This window comes from Erpetoichthys calabaricus, chromosome 9 (assembly GCF_900747795.2).
Source record: "Erpetoichthys calabaricus chromosome 9, fErpCal1.3, whole genome shotgun sequence".
In the NCBI taxonomy this organism is placed as follows: domain Eukaryota; kingdom Metazoa; phylum Chordata; class Cladistia; order Polypteriformes; family Polypteridae; genus Erpetoichthys; species Erpetoichthys calabaricus.
Genome location: NC_041402.2, coordinates 100,988,357 through 101,006,480, shown reverse-complemented (window position 1 = coordinate 101,006,480; position 18,124 = coordinate 100,988,357). Strand labels below are relative to the sequence as shown.

At 41.1% G+C, this 18,124-nt stretch overlaps 1 protein-coding gene across 1 annotated transcript in view; it reads left to right on the top strand.

Moving 5' to 3' along the window:
* The window catches only part of LOC114643360 (C-type lectin domain family 4 member A-like), a 100,471-nt gene that overhangs the window by 21,181 nt on the left and 61,166 nt on the right, over positions 1-18,124 (top strand). The window contains exons 4-5 of the mRNA XM_051931745.1: positions 4,271-4,422; positions 10,827-10,942. Of these exons, the coding sequence (XP_051787705.1) occupies positions 4,271-4,422; positions 10,827-10,942 (268 nt within the window). The remainder of the gene's footprint in view (positions 1-4,270; positions 4,423-10,826; positions 10,943-18,124) is intronic.

Here is an 18,124-nt window from a genome sequence, read left to right as displayed (position 1 = left end):
AATGCTCCTGCTACTCACAACACTCAACAGGTCAACTCCCTCTCCTCCAGTCATTATTTATGTGTTGGTGGTTTGCAACGCTCAATATCCATGCAAAATCCTCCCCTTGTGCGTCGTTTGTATGTTGGTGCTCTGTTACCCACATCATTTGTTTGAGAGTGCTTCATGATGCTCAGCTAATCAAAGGGATCCACACATTTGTTGTTAGTGTGAATGTAGAGAAAAGCCAAGCAAAATGACACCTTTTATTGGCTAACTAAAAAGATTACAATATGCAAGCTTTCGAGGCAACTCAGGCCCCTTCTTCAGGCAAGATGTAATCATGTTGTTGTAATGTAATGTAATGTTGTTAGTGTGAAAAAGTGTTTTGCAGTACTTGATACTTCATGCCAGGGGGCCAACAGAGTTGGACGGATGACCAAGATGAGAGCTTATATACATCTAATAGTGCAGGCAGTCAACAGCAAAAACTGTGCTTGACGAACCACTGTGCTTTGTAACTTCACTGAGTTTGCCAAACTTCCTTTTTCCATCTTATAATGGTGATGACATCTCTTTTTTCTTGTCCAGGACACAGCCCTGTCTTTAATTGTCCAGCCTATTGGTTACTGTCGGTATTTGCATGGCATGTCAATCACTTCTACTGAGCTCTTCATTTGCATAAAGCATACTCTCAGCACAACACTGAGCATGTGAGTGAGGATAATATTAATAAATATCGACAAAAAAAAATTAGGAAGAATTAAAAACACATATAGACTAACCCAGCTTTGCCTGGGAAATGTTCTATGTCAATAGGCCTAGGCTTCAGTTATAGTGACATTGGTTAATCAGATGTATCAGAAGCACTATGTAACTAAGTACTTTTCTGTATATAACATTTTTATTATTTATTTTTTTTTACCAGGTGCTGTATTATTAGTTCACTTGAGCTGCTTACTGTTGAGCATACTATATGCAGACGTGAAAGAGATTGCAGCAGATCTCCGTATTATAACAGTTTTTGGCATTGTTGCAAAGGGGATTTACAGTTAATTCATTCAAAGCTAAAAACAGGGAAAAATCTTAATTGTCTATTGGCATCAAAGCCTAATATCAGTATTGCCTCAGTGTACAGTGGATTTTAATACCCAATACCCAATGTAGACAAAGTGAGACATCGGAAAGAGGGGGGTGGTGTCAAGTGTGATGGATAAGGTACATACTGTCGAAGACCAGGGGGATGGGTTTTGAAAAATAGACCAAAATAACAAATTATTTACAATAAATTAGCCTAAAAGACTGCAACCCACAAAAGCCCATTTTTTTGCTGACGATGCCAATCAAAAATAGTCTAATGGGGTAGAAAAACCGTGAACCTGGCAACACTACACCAAGGGGACCTACCACACTGCCACTCTTCAAATGCTGTCTGTGGGTCGGGAAACAACTTAAAAAGGTAAAACCTAGTCCCAAGGTCACAAAGGTAGGGAAACACTGCTCCAAGGTAAATGCTTTAACCCAGCAAGACAATAAAACTGTTATCTCAAAGTGCTTAAGGAAAAAAAGCACCAATTGCTACCTTTAATGACATGCAGCATTTGACTATGATCTAATTTAAACTTTGTGAGAGCTAATTAAATGGTTTGGAGTAGCACACTGGCTGATGGGAATTGCAGTGCCCTCTTCAACATTTCCACAAATTTACAGATGAGAACTTGAGATGAAGGTTGTGTGAGGGGTTGGTGGTAATATATATTAAATACCTTTTGTAATGGATTATTTTCTCAAAATTGACTACTCTCACAGCCACAGTGCCTGGCAAGCACTTGCTAAATACATAATTTTTGGAGCTTCACCAAACTTCTTTCACTTTGCTTTTGCTGACGGCCTTCATTTGTATAACCCAGCATGCCCAGTTTCTCCCTGAAATCGCTGTCAGTGCTGTGGCGAGACAGGGGATGTGATGCTTTAAAATTCTTAGCGTGCTAGAGCGTTATTAATGACAAACATCAACAACCAAAAAAAAACACATGTCCACAAATTTTCTTTTTTCTACAATGGCATCAAATTTCAATATAATCCATTAAGGCATTTTTGAGACTTTGGAGTATTTAGTTTTGAAAATGTGGGGAATGTTTTACCTCTAAATATTCTTCTTCTTCTTCTTCTTTTGGCTGCTCCTGTTAGGGGTTGCCAGAGCAGATCATCTTCTTCCATATCGTCCTGTCTTCTGCATCTTGCTCTGTTACACCCACCACCTGCATGTCCTCTCTCATCTATCTATATCTATAAACTTTCTCTTAGGCCTTACTCTTTTCCTCTTGCCTGGCAGCTCTATTGTTAACATCCTTTTCCCAATATACCCAGCATTTCTCCTCTGCACATGTCCAAACCAACGCTATCTCACTTCTCTGACTTTGTCTCCCAACCTTCCAACCAGAGCCGACCCTCTAATGTACTCTTTTCTAATCCTGTCCATCCTCATCACACCCAATGCAAATCTTAACATCTTTAACTCTGCCACCTCCAGCTCTGTCTCCTGCTTTCTGGTCAGTGCCACCGTCTCCAACCCATATAACTTAGCTGGTCTCACTACTGTCCTGTAGTCCTTCCCTTTCACTCTTGCTGATACCCGTCTGTAACAAATCACTCCTGACACTCTTCTCCACCCATTCCACCCTGCCTGCACTCTCTTTTTCACCTCTCTTCCACAACCCCATTACTCTGTGCTGTTGATCCCAAGTATTTAAACTCATCCACCTTCACCAACTCTACTCTCTGCATCCTCACCATTCCTCTGCCCTCCCTCTCATTCACACATGTATTCTCTCTTGTTCTTACTGACCTTCATTCCTCTCCTCTCTAGTGCAAACCTCCAACTCTCCAGGGTCTCCTCGACCTGCTCCCTACTCTCGCAACAGATGACAATGTAATCGGCAAACAACATAGTCCACGGGGACTCCTGTCTAAGATGTCTTGTCAAACTGGATACCTACTGTCCTTAATGTACCATCCTGAAAAATATCAACTGTTTGCTTAAAGGGAAATAATGTTTTAGTTGATGAGTGGGTGATTAAGTGAGCTAACTTCTGTAAAAGATATCTATCTATCTATCTATCTATCTATCTATCTATCTATCTATCTATCTATCTATCTATCTATCTATCTATCTATCTATCTATCTATCTATCTATCTATCTATCTATCTATCTATCTATCTAATTTTTCTGCAGTATAAATCACTGTTTAAATGCTGTTAATGGCATTTTTATCTTGGAAATGATTTTTTAGAAAGAAAAAAAAAAATCCCTAATTTATATAAGATAACATGGATTCATTGTGGTTAAAACTTCACGTCTCCAGAAGACTGGATTTAAATGACAGACTAGTGTGTGGAGTTTGCACATTCTTCCCATGTGTCTCATGAATTTTTCTCTAATGATTCCCTTTTTCTTCCTATATCCCAGAGGTGTGCAGTTTTAGTTAACTGGCTACAGTAAGTAAACTCTGTACAAATGTGGGCTATGCCCTGTGATGTGTCAGCATTCCATCTAACAGTTATTTGGCTGTGTAACAAAAGGCGCTATAAGGGCATCGACCCTACACAGACAGACACAGGAGGCATATTTATAAAAGAAATAAACTTTTATTTTTTTTGTCCGTGGGCTACGTCTTCCCCATAGCTACAGACACAACACAGTCACACACTAAGCACAAGCACAAACTCAAATAAACACAAATCAAATCTCTCATCTTTATATCCTCCACTCCTCTCCAACAAGCTTACTGTAGTCCCTCTCCTTCTAACTCTGGCTCCTGGAGTATTGGCTGCTGGCTCCTTTCATTATACACCCGGAAGTGCTCCAGGTGCTTGATGACTTCATTTCCGGCAGCACTTCCAGGTGTGGTGAAAGGACTGCCTATAAGGGCTCAGCAACTCCAGCTGCAGCACCCTCTGGCAGCGCCTGCAGATCCCAACAGGGCTGCACTGAACTCCAACTCCCATGAAGCCACCAGGCCAGCCCAGGAGGGTTGCCATCTAGCGTCCCAGGGGAGGTAACGTAACCAGCCACACTTTCTCCCCTGGTCTTCCCAGCGGTACAGCTGTTACTAGGATAGGCACTTATACTCCTCATCTAAACTAGACTAAATGGATTTGATGATGGATGGCTAGTTTTGAATTGAATTGTATTGTTTTCTTTTTATTGCTTATTATTTATTGTGTAAATTGCTTTTTATTGAATGGATGGATAACCACATTTTTTCCATTACTGTTTGTCTTTTATAGGCATGGACTACTTTTTATGCCCTGTTGGGTGGCTGGGACATTTGAATAAATGCTATTTTATTTCTGTGGAAAATAAAACCTGGGATGAGAGCAAAAATTTCTGCCACTTGTTTGAAGCCCACCTTGTTAAAATTGAAAACAACGATGAACTGGTAAGACAGAAATACAATGTATAGCATTCATCTTTTAATCTTTAAACCATTTTATATTAATCAGACTTACTTGCCATTACTGGCTCCCAACAGAAGGTCTAATGTACAATAATATACTATTAATATTATTGAATTCAGTTTATTGAAACAAATTGTTTTTTAAGTAGCATTTTTACGGAAGTGTATTAGGACCACAGTGAAGAAAAGTCTGTGATTAAAGACTAAATGTAATCACATGGTCTGTAACTTTGCAGAAACAGAAGAAAACATCTTGCACATATTGTGAGATTTTGGGGATTCCAACAATCCCCCAAATGTACTGTGCACCTACACTCTGTTAACACAGGAAAGGACTGGTTGTCCACTACCGGCGTAACTGCAAGTTAACAGGCTCCCTGTGTAACATGTCTGTCACCTGCTGGTTGATGCGGGGAACATTTATAACCAGCCACTGACCTGGCCATGTGCTCCCTTTCTGTCTCCTTGCTTGTGTTCCTTTGATTTGAAAAGGGAGCAAATGCAGGCCAACATTATTGTCCCTGCTTGTATGCTGCATGTGTCTGAGTGACAGCTCCCATTTAAATAAATGCTTTCCTGTCTTCAAAACAATAAAGCTAATTTTTTTGGGAACCTGGACTCACCTCCTCCTATCTTGTGCAAGTCTGTGACCCACACATCACAAATGGTACCAGAAGTGTGGTCCTACACAGATGAATCCCCAACAGGCACACAACCATGATCTTCCACTGAAACCAGATGAGGCGCCTACAAGTGCTCCTGCTCTTATCTGTCCCAGAGATGTGCTTGTGAAGATGTTTCCATCAGATGACCCAGAGTGTTTCCTATTCTGTTTAAAACACATGGCCACATTGATGCACTGGTACACAGAAGGCTGAGTAGCTATCTTGGCCCCTTTATTGACCAGGGAGGCCCTACAGGTCATGCAAAACCTTCCTTCCAAGAGACATGATGACTATGTTTTCCTGAAGCAACAAATCCTTCTTTGTACAGCTATGAACATCTTGGCCAGGGGGCACAGGTTATGGCTATGGCAAATCGATCCAGATCGCCCTATACGGGGACAGGTGCAGGACTTAGTAGACCTTTCCAAAGCTGCTTCCGTGGAGACACCTTTGAGTGCAATGTGGAAAAGCTCACTATAGACACTGTGGTGTTTGGGATAAGCAATGACCTCTGTGATGAGATGATTTGAAGTGATATCAAAATTCTGTTGCATTTGACCCACAAATTGATTGGAGCCCAAGCCACATGGAGGCAGAGTGGCCACCCTAGTCTGCCTCCGACTCCTGTACAGCTTGCATGTCCCCACGGCAATGGAGTGGACCCTCTGACCAGTTCCCCATGCACTGTGACTAGTTTGGACATCTGGCTAGGCGTTGTCTCCCACCTACTCAGTACCTGCAGAGTGGCTTGGCTGTGGTCTGCTACTCTTAGGCCAAGTTCTTGGAAAAGGCTAACTTTAAGTTCTGGGTGTGATCTCTGTGTCATCTGATGTGATGCGCTCAGGCAGATACCCTGCACAAGCACAGAGCGTGTAAACATTCACAGTGTTCATGGGGATGTTAAGGGGTATGAGGCAGTGCTACACTTTTGGTTTTGATCCTGTCTGACTCACATAAGTTTCTGGCAAAATAGTTGGGTAGTGTGGTAGTGGAGGAAGGCATGAGTCCTGTGGCCAGTGCTAACCCATGCAAATTCTACATTTGAAGGAGTGGAACAATCCTAATGAGGTGTTGGACGCCACTACTACAATCTCTCATATTGAGGTTGCTATTGGTGGTGATTTGATGTACACCGAGAAGGCTGAGTTGTTTTCAGCTGTATCTGGCCAGACTGAAATGGCTGAAAACAAGATTGTGACTGAATCTGTTGTTAAGGTAAAACTGCGCCTGTATCGTATTCTGTAAGCAAAAAGGATTGTGCGAGGAGGTGAAGAAGATGCTCAATTTGGTTGTGATTCGCGAGAGTAAAAGCAACTGGTGCAGTCCAGTTGTACTGATTCCAATACCAGATGGGTCGGTTCGGTTTTGTATAGTTTTTCGACACGTGAATAAGATTTCCAAATTTGATATGTAACCAATGCCGTGTATTGATTACTTACTGGAGAGGCTTATATATTTCTACTCTGGATCTCACGAAGGGGTACTGGCAGGTGCTGCTGGAGGAATCCAACTGCAAGAAGACACATTTGACTCCCTAGATGGGTTGTTTGAATTCACCAGACTCCCATTTGATATATATAGCGCACTGTTGACTTTTCAGCAGATGAAGGATTAGATACTGCGACCCCATTCCACGTATGTTGGAGTGCATCTTAATTACGTAGTCATTTTCAATAATAATTGGTGGTTGCATCACAATCATCTACAGACAGTGCTTGACAGTTTGAGGCTGGTTGGGTTGGCAGCCAAACCTAAAAAGTGTAAACTGGGGATGTTGCAAGCACATTACTCGAGGTACTCTAAGGGGAATGGTTTGATTAAACCTCAGTTGGACAAGGCAGGTAAGGTTCTAGCATATCCACCTCTGGAAACGCAGAAACAGGTTTGTGCTTTCCTTGGACTCGCTGGTTAATATTGGAGGTTCAATCCAAATTTTGCTCATATAGCCCATCCCTCTTACTGATGTGACAAGTGGCAGAAAGAACTGCAGCATTGTATGGACTGATGATTGTAAAAGGTGTTTCTCTGACTTAAAGTCTCTTTATCTTCATTCCCAGTTCTGTGGAATCACTTTGCTAAGGAATTAATTCTACAGACAGATGTGAGTGTTTGGTTTGGGGGCTATAATTTCTACAGTTTTGATGGGCAAGAACATCCCATCACTCTTCTTAGTAGGACCATTGAGAAAGAATGTTTGGCTATCAAGTGGGTGGTGAGGCGCTCTGCTACTACTTGTTGGGTAGGCGGTTTACCCTGGTGACTGATCACGCCCTATTCCAGTGACACTACAGGCAGAATGATACAAATTTCCGACTCACTAGGTGGTTTGTTCGCTTGTAGCTGTTTGATTTTGAGGTTTGCCATTATCCGGTTCAGTGCATGTCAATGCTGACTTCTTTTTGCATCTGGCCGAGCCCGGCTTAGACTGTCACTTCATTCACACCAATTTGAACAAAGCTGAGGTGGAGGAATGTAAGATTTTTGTGACCTCAAGAATCCTCCAACTGCGTTGTGCACTAACACTCTGTTAACATAGGCAGGGACTGGTTGTCCGATGCCGGTGTAACTGCAAGTTCACAGGTTTGCATCTGTTGCCCAGTGGTTGATGTGGGGAACATTTAAAACTGGCTGCTGACCTGGCTGTGTGCTCGCTTTTTTGTCTTCTCGCTTCTGCAAGAAGGCTATCTGTTCTGTTGGTCTGAGAAGGAAACGAATGCAGGCTGATGTCATCATCCCTGCTTGATGTAGTTGTGTTTGAGTGATAGCTCCTATTTGAATAAATGCTTTGAGAATGTTCCTGTCTACACAACAATAGAGCTGATTTTTTTGGGAACCTTGGACTCACTCTCTTGTGGAGCTCTGTGACCCACACATCACAATTCAAATGTGACAGCACATACATGTCCGTCTGGGGATTTTTTCTGTGTGTAATACATCAGTTTTAATAATTAAAAGGTGCATTTGTCTATATAATATATTGAATCAATCCACGTTGTAGCCCTACTATCCTGAGCATCTTAACACTAAGAATGTTGAAAATTCCATCTTAACATCAATGTTTAACTTAAAAGTGTACCTCAAATGCTTTGTATTCTTAGTGCTACACAGTCTAGTCATTAATTGCTATGCACATCTTAAATGTACTTCCTTTTATGGTGACAGTATCCACAGACTGACACACAGAATACATTAATTTGTGGTATGACAGCACTATGAATATTTAGAATACTAAATTTATATTTGATATAATTTTCATGATGAAATGCATTAAAGCATATTATTACATATTATTCTACAGATAAATTGTTAACTTCATTAAATAATTTACAGTATACTGTTAATAATTAAACTTGTGGGTGGCACAGTGGTAGAGATACTGCATCTCTTTAAGCAGGTTATATCCCAAATATTCCCTGCCTGGAGTTGGCATGTTTTCCTCGTAGGTTTCTTTGGGTTTCTCCAGTTTCCTTCCAAAGACATGCAGGTTGGCTGTTTTGGTGCTGCTAAATTTGATCTTAAGATGGAATGTATGATGTTCGTAGTATTAAGAGGCCTTTTGAAAACACAGTTCCGGATAGGAGGGCTACAATGTGGATTGATGCAGTATATTATGTTCTCCAATTTGTGTTTTAACCATTTAAACTGATGTATTACAAACACAAATCCATATCTGATCATTTTTAAACTCATCCCTGGACAAATTTGTATGTGCTATTGTCACACTCAGATATCTATTGGGTTAATATACACAGTGACTGAATGACTTTTTCTCCAAAGGATGGCATTCATTGGAAGGCAGTTTCAACTTTCAATATTTGCCTCTTACTGAAGGCTTAATAGATCAAGGGTATCACTTGGCTTTACACTTTTGGATGAGAGTGCCCCGTTCGATTGCAGAATTTAACTGGGCATGGCATTTTAAAATGATCACCTTACACTTCAGGTAGTACATTTCAACAATTTTTCCAGAATTTAAAATCATTTTAGCCAACATTGAATTCTGTGTTTCACAAAAGAAATTGGAATTTGTTTGAAATATTAATATCTTGAAACTGCAGTACACATTTTACCATTTTCAAAGAAATCATTTGAAAGGAGATCATTTGCTGGATGCAGTCTTTTTTCATCCAAAAGAAATTTAAGAACTGGTAATAAAAACTAAACATTGTTCAGAAGTCATCAGAGGTTTACAATATGAATACAATGCATAGGCAGCGTCAGTCAGTCAGTCATTTTCCAATCCGCTATATCCTAACACAGGGTCACAGGGGTCTGCTGGAGCCAATCCCAGCCAGCACAGGGTGCAAGGGAGGAACAAACCCTGGGCAGGGCACACACACACACTAGGGACAATTTAGAATCACCAATGCACCTAACCTGCACGTCTTTGGACTGTGGGAGGAAACCGGAGTACCTGGAGGAAACCCACGCAGACACGGGGAGAACATGCAAACTCCATGCATGGAGGACCCGGGAAGTGAACCCGGGTCTCCTAACTGCGAGGACTATATATATATATATATACTGTATATATATATATATAATATATATATTTTTTTTTTTGGTAAAAAACTATTGGTAGGGTATAGATTTATTTTCTGTTCATAAAATACTAATTTAATAATAAACAGAAGACTCATTGATCAAGCTATTATTGATTTGTATCACTGGTGTTTTATCATAATAGTCTGCAACATTGTCATATGTATAATCTAAGAGTCTCAATGGGTATTCCCAGTGATGGCATAGCATCGTAATGAAAGGCCGTACATATTTCTCAGATTCATCCAAAATGATGTGTTTTGGCGACATATGTGATATATAGTAAGCAAAGCATGCTTGGCCCACATTGTGCAAAATTATTATGGCAATCTGTGAAACCTGTATGCAAGCAGTACTAGTCTCTAAGCATTTTGTTTCAAAATGATCATTGTTCCTTATATGTATGACAAAACATATTTTGAACCCAATAAAAATATTGAATTCTGAAAGTGGACTGAGTACTGTACTAAATATTTCAAAGTTGAATTTAATTAAAGCATTTCAAAGTTGCATTTTCTATGCTATATAAGTAAATAGACCAGATTTCTCTGTTCTTTCTCTGTTCAATTAACCTCATTGAACATAGGCTGTTGTTACTTAGAGATAATTTGGCAACATTGAGCATATTTTTTTCCCAGTTTTAGTCAAATTAGTCTAATGTTTTCATCTGGAAATTTCCTGAATGTTACACTGGCCTGTAGTCCAAAAATGTGAATGGAAATTTGTGTGTAAATATTTTCTTTTTATCTTCTCTGGATTTCTTTGAGCTTCTAGACATTTGTGGATCGTTGTGAAGCCATCTGTTAAATTATTTGTGAATTCTGAATGCCTACTGTACATACCAGTAGCATTTTCAATCCTTCTTAGAATGGTGAAAATGTTGCAAAATCTTCAGCTGTCTCTGAGTAGTTTTTTTTTCCTTACCACCATGAGTGTTAGGTAATAAATACAGCCCAGAATGAAGATTCTTGTTTTAATCTTTAAGTTAACCACCTTACAATCTAACTAATAAATGAAAAACATAGCATTCTAGAACGAGAAATATGTTTTAGTGGTAGAAAATTTGTTTACTTTCTTTTAAATGAATGAAGAATATATATAGTATGTTAATGTCATGAGAGAAATACCAAATGCACTTTGTACTGTCTTCTAAATATGTCTGGATATATGTTTCTTCAGGATTTTCTTCAAAAAAACATGATACCTAAAGAATACACTTACTGGATTGGGCTGTGGCAACCAAATTCTTTTGATGGTTGGAGATGGCTGGATGGCACACCATTAGACACTAAAATGTAAGAATGCACTTCTGGTTTATGCATATATGTCTGTCTGTTCCCTATACAATCCCACATCCTTTGACTGATCTGAACTAAATTTTACATAGTTGCTCTCTAGAACCATATGGACAAGATAAGTTACTTTGACCCTGGGTGTCAAAGTGTTATTTTTTCTCTGTGTTACAGTTTGCACACAGGTGCCACCTGCTGGCTCAGAGCAAGTGAAACATCTGAACAGGATTGAAGCCAGGCTGGCAAATGAAATGACCAAAGCTTAACATTATTTTGCAAGGGCAATGCCACCTGCTGCTTCTATCCACTGTAACATAAAAATGAGTATCTTGGTTGTTGGATGAGACTTAATTGAAAGTGAAAGTGTAGCACAACACAAAGGAGAAGCAAAGGGTTGTTGTTAAATGTTGGCTTTTCTTCATAATTTAAGCACCTATGAACTGCCCACCTTGAACTGAGAGGATGATTCAGATATGATAACATTTATAGTTACAATCCTGCAAGGAGTTACTGCAATTCTGGAATCCAATTGGACTGGAAACGAACAAATAACTCAGAGCAGAGACCTTGATGTGTGGATGACAGATGGGACTGCTAGTAATAATAATAGGGTCTGTGTTATCTTGATATTTACCTATATTTACCATTTACTTGTTTTCTTTAAGGATAATTGTACTCATCAGATTCGTTACTGGGTTGGTCTACTGTCGCACCTTAAGATTAACACACACACACATAGATATACACATACATACAGACTCTAACCACAATAGTACCCTATGAGTGACGCATACACAGCTGGTGAATCTTTGGTCTACTGTCATACCTTAAGATTAACACACACATATAACCCTATCCACAAAAGTACCGTATGAAAGACGTATACACATGCACGTTATTCCCTTGCACTTTAACCCACACAAATACCATATAAATTACACACACACAGTCCGCTTTCACTAGTACTCCAAGAAACTTACTTATCATAGGCACAAACAAAGTGTAATGTCTTTGATATATCTCAGACCTAAATATTACCTTTGGTCTCCAAGAATATATTCAAACATACAAAGGCTCAACATTCTTGGCTATAAGCCATTTATTAACCAGTGTATTTCTTACTTTAACACACTGTTCATTATTGGACAGAGCTATACGTCCTTAGCTCGATGAACCTTACAGCTTGGATCATATGGCACTTCCTCCTGCTCCAAGTCTTCTTAATAAAAAGTTATCTGATTACCTCAATCACTAGATATGAAGATGAAGAATAGTTAAAGCAATGTGGTATTTATAAAGAGCAATAATACCATCCATCCATCCATCCATTTTCCAACCCGCTGAATCCGAACACAGGGTCATGGGGGTCTGCTGGAGCCAATCCCAGCCAACACAGGGCACAAGGCAGGAACCAATCCCGGGCAGGGTGCCAACCCACCACAGGACACACACAAACACCAAGCACACACTAGGGCCAATTTAGAATCGCCAATCCACCTAACCTGCATGTCTTTGGACTGTGGGAGGAAACCGGAGCGCCTGGAGGAAACCCACGCTGACAACATGCAAACTCCACGCAGGGAGGACCCCGGAAATGAACCCAGGTCCCCAGGTCTCCTAACTGCAAGGCAGCGGCGCTACCCACTGCGCCACCATGCCGCCCAGCAATAATACCAGTAGAGAAAATCATAAAAGATAATGTGAATAGCAAAGTCTGGATATGTAGTATACAGTATATAGTCTTTAAAAAAAGCTTAGGAAAAGTTAAAGATGTCAATGTTGAATGTCCCAGGGTGGCATTGATTTACCAATTGAAGTTGTTCATGAGACACTTTAGCTGACGATCAGATGAAAGTGCCACACATTGCTGGTGCCCTCTTCTGATGTCGCTCTTCTGTTGTCACTGTTTCCTCTTCTAACATTGCTTTCAGACAAGGCATATTCATTATACAGTTTTATGAGTGGGTTTTGCAACATGTGATTGTTAGATACACCTGATTGGCTGGCTGCCAATATGATGGATGAATTTGCTGAGACTCTTTAATCTTGTTTGTGTAACCCATTTTCCCAAGCAATAAAGTTTTTGATTATTTTAACAATCTCCTGTCTCAAGCTGTAAACCAATTTAGTCCTGGTCCTTCACAGGTGATAAAATCATCAATACAGCTTGAGGCATCTCATGAATTCCTGCTCATAGATAGATAGATAGATAGATAGATAGATAGATAGATAGATAGATAGATAGATAGATAGATAGATAGATAGATAGATAGATAGATAGATAGATAGATAGATAGATACTTTATTAATCCCAGGGGGAAATTCACATACTCCAGCAGCAAAAAATATTAAATTAAAGAGTAATAAAAAATGCAGGTAAAAAACAGATAATAACTTGAATAATGTTCAATGTTTACCCCCTCTGGTGGAATTGAAGAGTCGCATAGTTTGGGGGAGGAATGATCTTCTCAGTCTGTCAGTGGAGCAGGACAGTGACAGCAGTCTGTCGCTGAAACTGCTCCTCTGTCTGGAGATGACACTGTTTAATGGATGTAGTGGATTCTCCATAATTGATAGGAGCCTGCTGAGTGCCCGTTGCTCTGCTACGGATGTCAAACCGTCCAGCTCCATGCCAACAATAGAGCCTGGCTTCCTCACCAGTTTGTCCAGGCGTGAGGCATCCTTCTTCTTAATGCTGCCTCCCCAGCACACCACTGCGTAGAAGAGGGCACTCGCCACAACCATCTGATAGAACATCTGCAGCATCTTACTGCAGATGTTGAAGGATGCCAGTCTTCTAAGGAAGTACAGGCGGCTCTGTCCTTTCTTGCACAGAGAATCAGTATTGGCAGTCCAGTCCAATTTATCGTCCAGCTGCACTCCCAGGTATTTATAGGTCTGCACTCTCTGCACACAGTCACCTCTGATGATCACGGGGTCCATGAGGGGCCTGGGTCTCCTAAAATCCACCACCAGTTCCTTGGTTTTGCTGGTGTTCAGTTGTAGGTGGTTTAAGTCGCACCATTTAACAAAGTCCTTGATGAGGTTCCTATACTCCTCCTCCTGCCCACTCCTGATGCAGCCCACGATAGCAGTGTCGTCAGCAAACTTTTGCACGTGGCAGGACTCCGAGTTATATTGGAAGTCCGATGTATATAGGCTGAACAGGACCGGAGAAAGTACAGTCCCCTGCAGTGCTCCTGTGTTGCTGACCACAATGTCAGATCTGCAATTCCCGAGACGCACATACTGAGGTCTGTTTGTAAGATAGTCCACGATCCATGCCACCAGGTATGAATCTACTCCCTTCTCTGTCAGCTTGTCCCTAAGGAGCTGAGGTTGGATGGTGTTAAAGGCGCTAGAGCAGTCTAGAAACATAATTCTTACAGCGCCACTGCCTCTGTCCAAGTGGGAGAGGGGTCGATGTAGCATATAGATGATGGCATCTTCCGCTCCCACCTTCTCCTGGTATGCGAACTGCAGAGGGTCGAGGGCGTGTTGGACCTGTGGCCACAGGTGGTGAAGCAGCAGCCGCTCCATGGTCTTCATCACATGTGATGTTAGAGCGACAGGCTGGAAGTCATTCAGCTCACCAGGACGTGATACCTTTGGGACTGGGGTGATGTGCTCAGTTCAAATAAATGTTACTGTGATTGAGAGATACTGTTACAATTCAGGAAAACAGAATGTTTTGATGTTAAACTGCCATTCAAGTGACCTGTACAGTATTTAAGTTCATCTTGTTTTTTCTCTTGAGAAAAATATACTGCTCAAAAAAATTAAAGGAACACTTTTTAATCAGAGTATTACATGAAGTCAATGAAACTTCTGGGATATTGATCTGGTCAGTTTAGTAGCAGAGGAGGTTGTTAATCAGTTTCAGCTGCTTTGGTGTTAATGAAATTAACAACAGGTGCACTAGAGGGGCAACAATGAAACGATCTTCAAAACAGTAATAGTTTAACAGGTGGAGTCCACTGACATTTTTCCCTCCTCATCTTTTCTGACTGTTTTTTCACTGGTTTTGCATTTGGTTATGGTCAGTGTCACTGGATACTATAGAGGTTGCACAGGTAGTCCAACTTCTTCAGGATGGCACATCAATACGTGCCATTGGCAGAAGGTTTGCTATGTCTCCCAGCACAGTCTCAAGGGCATGGAAGAGATTCCAGGATACTCTAGGAGAGCTGGACAAGGCCGTAGAAGGTACTTAATTCATCAGCAGGACTGGTATCTGCTCCTTTGGGCAAGGAGAAACAGGATGAGCACTGCCAGAGCCCTACAAAATGACCTCCAGCAGGTCACTGGTGTGAATGTCTCTGTCCAAACAATCAGAAACAGACTTCATGAGGGTGGCCTGAGGGTCTGACATCCTCTAGTGGGTCCTGTGCTCACTGCCTGGCACCGTGGTTGTCGATTGGCATTTGCCATGGAATTCCAGAATTGGCAGGTCCACCGCTGGCACCCTGTGCTTTTCACAGATGAGAACAGATTCACCCTGAGCACATGTGACAGACATGAAAGGGTCTGGAGAAGCCGTGGAGAACGTCATGCTGCCTATAACATCGTTCAGCATGACCAGTTTTGTGGTGGGTCAGTGATGGTCTGGGGAGGCATATCAATGAAGGGATGCACAGACCTCTACAGGCTAGACAATGGCACCTTGACTGCCATTAGGTATCGGGATGAAATCCTTGGACCCATTGTCAGACCCTATGCTGGTGCAGTGGGTCCTGGGTTCCTCCTGGTGCACAACAATGCTCGGCCTCATGTGGTGAGAGTATGCAGGCAGTTCCTAGAAGATGAAAGAAATGATGAAATTGACTGGCCCCCATGCTCGCCTGACCTAAATCCAATAGAACACCTCTGGGACATTACGTATCAGTCCATCCGACATCTCCAGGTTGCACCTTAGACTGTCCAGGAGCTCATTGATGCCCTGGTCCAGATCTGTGAGGAGACCATCCGTCGTCTCATTAGGAACATGCATGCAAGCATGTGGGGGCCATACAAACTACTGAGTACGATTGTGAGTTGCTGCAATGAAATTTCGGCAAAATCAATTAGCCTGCCAAGTCATTTTTTCACTTTGATTTTTCAGGGTGTCTTTGAATTCAGCCCTCTGTAGTTTGATCATTTTCATTTCTATCAAACAATGTGGCATCCTTTTGTTCCGAACACATTACCCAGTCCATATCAGTATAGATATCCAGCATGATTTATTTTCCCATTTAGATCTGATGTGTTTTCAAAGTGTTCCTTTAATTTTTTGAGCATTTTATAATGGGAATATAGGCAAAAATTTGCAGATTTTTCACAGTACAACAGGGTCACAAGTTAAAAATGTATAAACCTCTACTGTTTTTCCTTAATCCCTTCTGCAAATATACAGTACCTCGGCAATAACAGGTCATTTTATATATATATATATATAAAATACAGGTAAAATTCTGTTCCAACGAAGTGCCAGGGACCTAAAAAATATTTTTTTGTAATGAAAATTTTGTAGTAATGAGATTCCATATTTGTCACTATAGTGCTTTTTTAAACTTGCGTCCAAGCATTTGCAATCATTTCAATAGCTTTGTTCATGTTAATCTCCTCCTTTCTACAAGTTATGCTGACGAGAATTTTTCTCAGCATTTCCTTGCAATAATATACTTTCAGGGTGCGAATGATGCCCAAATCCAATGGCTGAAGAACTGCCATGCAATTGGGTGGGAGGAATTCAACGCAAACATTATCTAAATGTCGAAGCATGTTGTGGGAAACACAGTTATCAATCAGAAGCCGAATCATCATTTTCTTCTTCTTCATATTGTGAGGTTTCTGAACTCTTTTGGGACCCCCCCCCCCCACCCAACGGGACATTGTCAGCTTGAAACAGGAACAGCAGGGTTATTCATTGTAGCGTGATCTGCCACTGTTCTATACACAGACACAGCAATCAGGCAGGGTCGTAACCAGGTTAGTGGCCAAGCAATACCGTTCCATGCATTTACAATGTTCTTTGCATCATCCATTTTCTGTTTGCTTTGGCGGCAAGCCGCAGCAGAGCTGTAAGCCTGCTGTTGCCCCAGGATAAACAGTCTTCCACAGACGTGGTGATCGAACTTCAGACACTGTTCGGCACGTTGTCCATTTGGGGGAGGTTCCAAGAAAGTTTAGAAACCTCACAACAGTGACTCTGTCATATGGGGAAACTGTCGGGACCATAAAAATAATTTGTTGTAAAGATATTCATTGTAACAGAATTTTACCTGTATGTATGTATATATATATATATATATATATATATATATATATATATATTGTGACAGTTTAAGGTCTCCGTGACCCCTTGAACCCTCAGACTACACGTCAGACACCAGGTAAAAGTCCAAATATGAATATTTATTATAATAATAAAGTGCACAATACTCAGTAATAAATCAATAATAACAATACAATAATCCTCCACACTCCCAGACGCGTTGCCACCCTTCCACCCAGCTCAGCTCAACGTCTGGGATTTCCCATCGTCTTTTTATATTCCCTGACCCGGAAGCGATTCCAACCCTACAGTCCATGTGATTCCTTATCACTTCCGGGTCAGATAAAAATCCTTTTCTTCATCCCGGAAGCACGTCATTTCCTTTTCCGCTTTGCTTACGAAGTACTTCCGGGTTATAGGGCACAAACAACTCTCTGGGCCTCCCTGCAGCGTCATCTGTTGGCCCCTGTGGTATCCAGCAGGGCTGTAAAGGAAAACTCCATCGTCCATGATTCTCTGCTGGTACTCGGGGCACTTCCATGCCGCAGGGACAGCTCCATCTAGCGGCCTGGGGGTATTGGCCGGGGTAAATGGCCGGCCATCCCTCACAATATACATATATACTAGCAAAATAGAAGTAGTGTGTTAAAGAGGTTATGAAAAAGAAAAGGAAACATTTTAAAAATAACATAACATGATTGGTTCCTGCCTTGTGCCCTGTGTTGGCTGGGATTGGCTCCAGCAGACCCCCGTGACCCTGTGTTCAGATTCAGCGGGTTGGAAAATGGATGGATGGATGGATTGTCAATGTAATTGTGTTGTCATTGTTATGTGTGTTGCTGTCATATATATATATACAGTGGTGTGAAAAACTATTTGCCCCCTTCCTGATTTCTTATTCTTTTGCATGTTTGTCACACAAAATGTTTCTG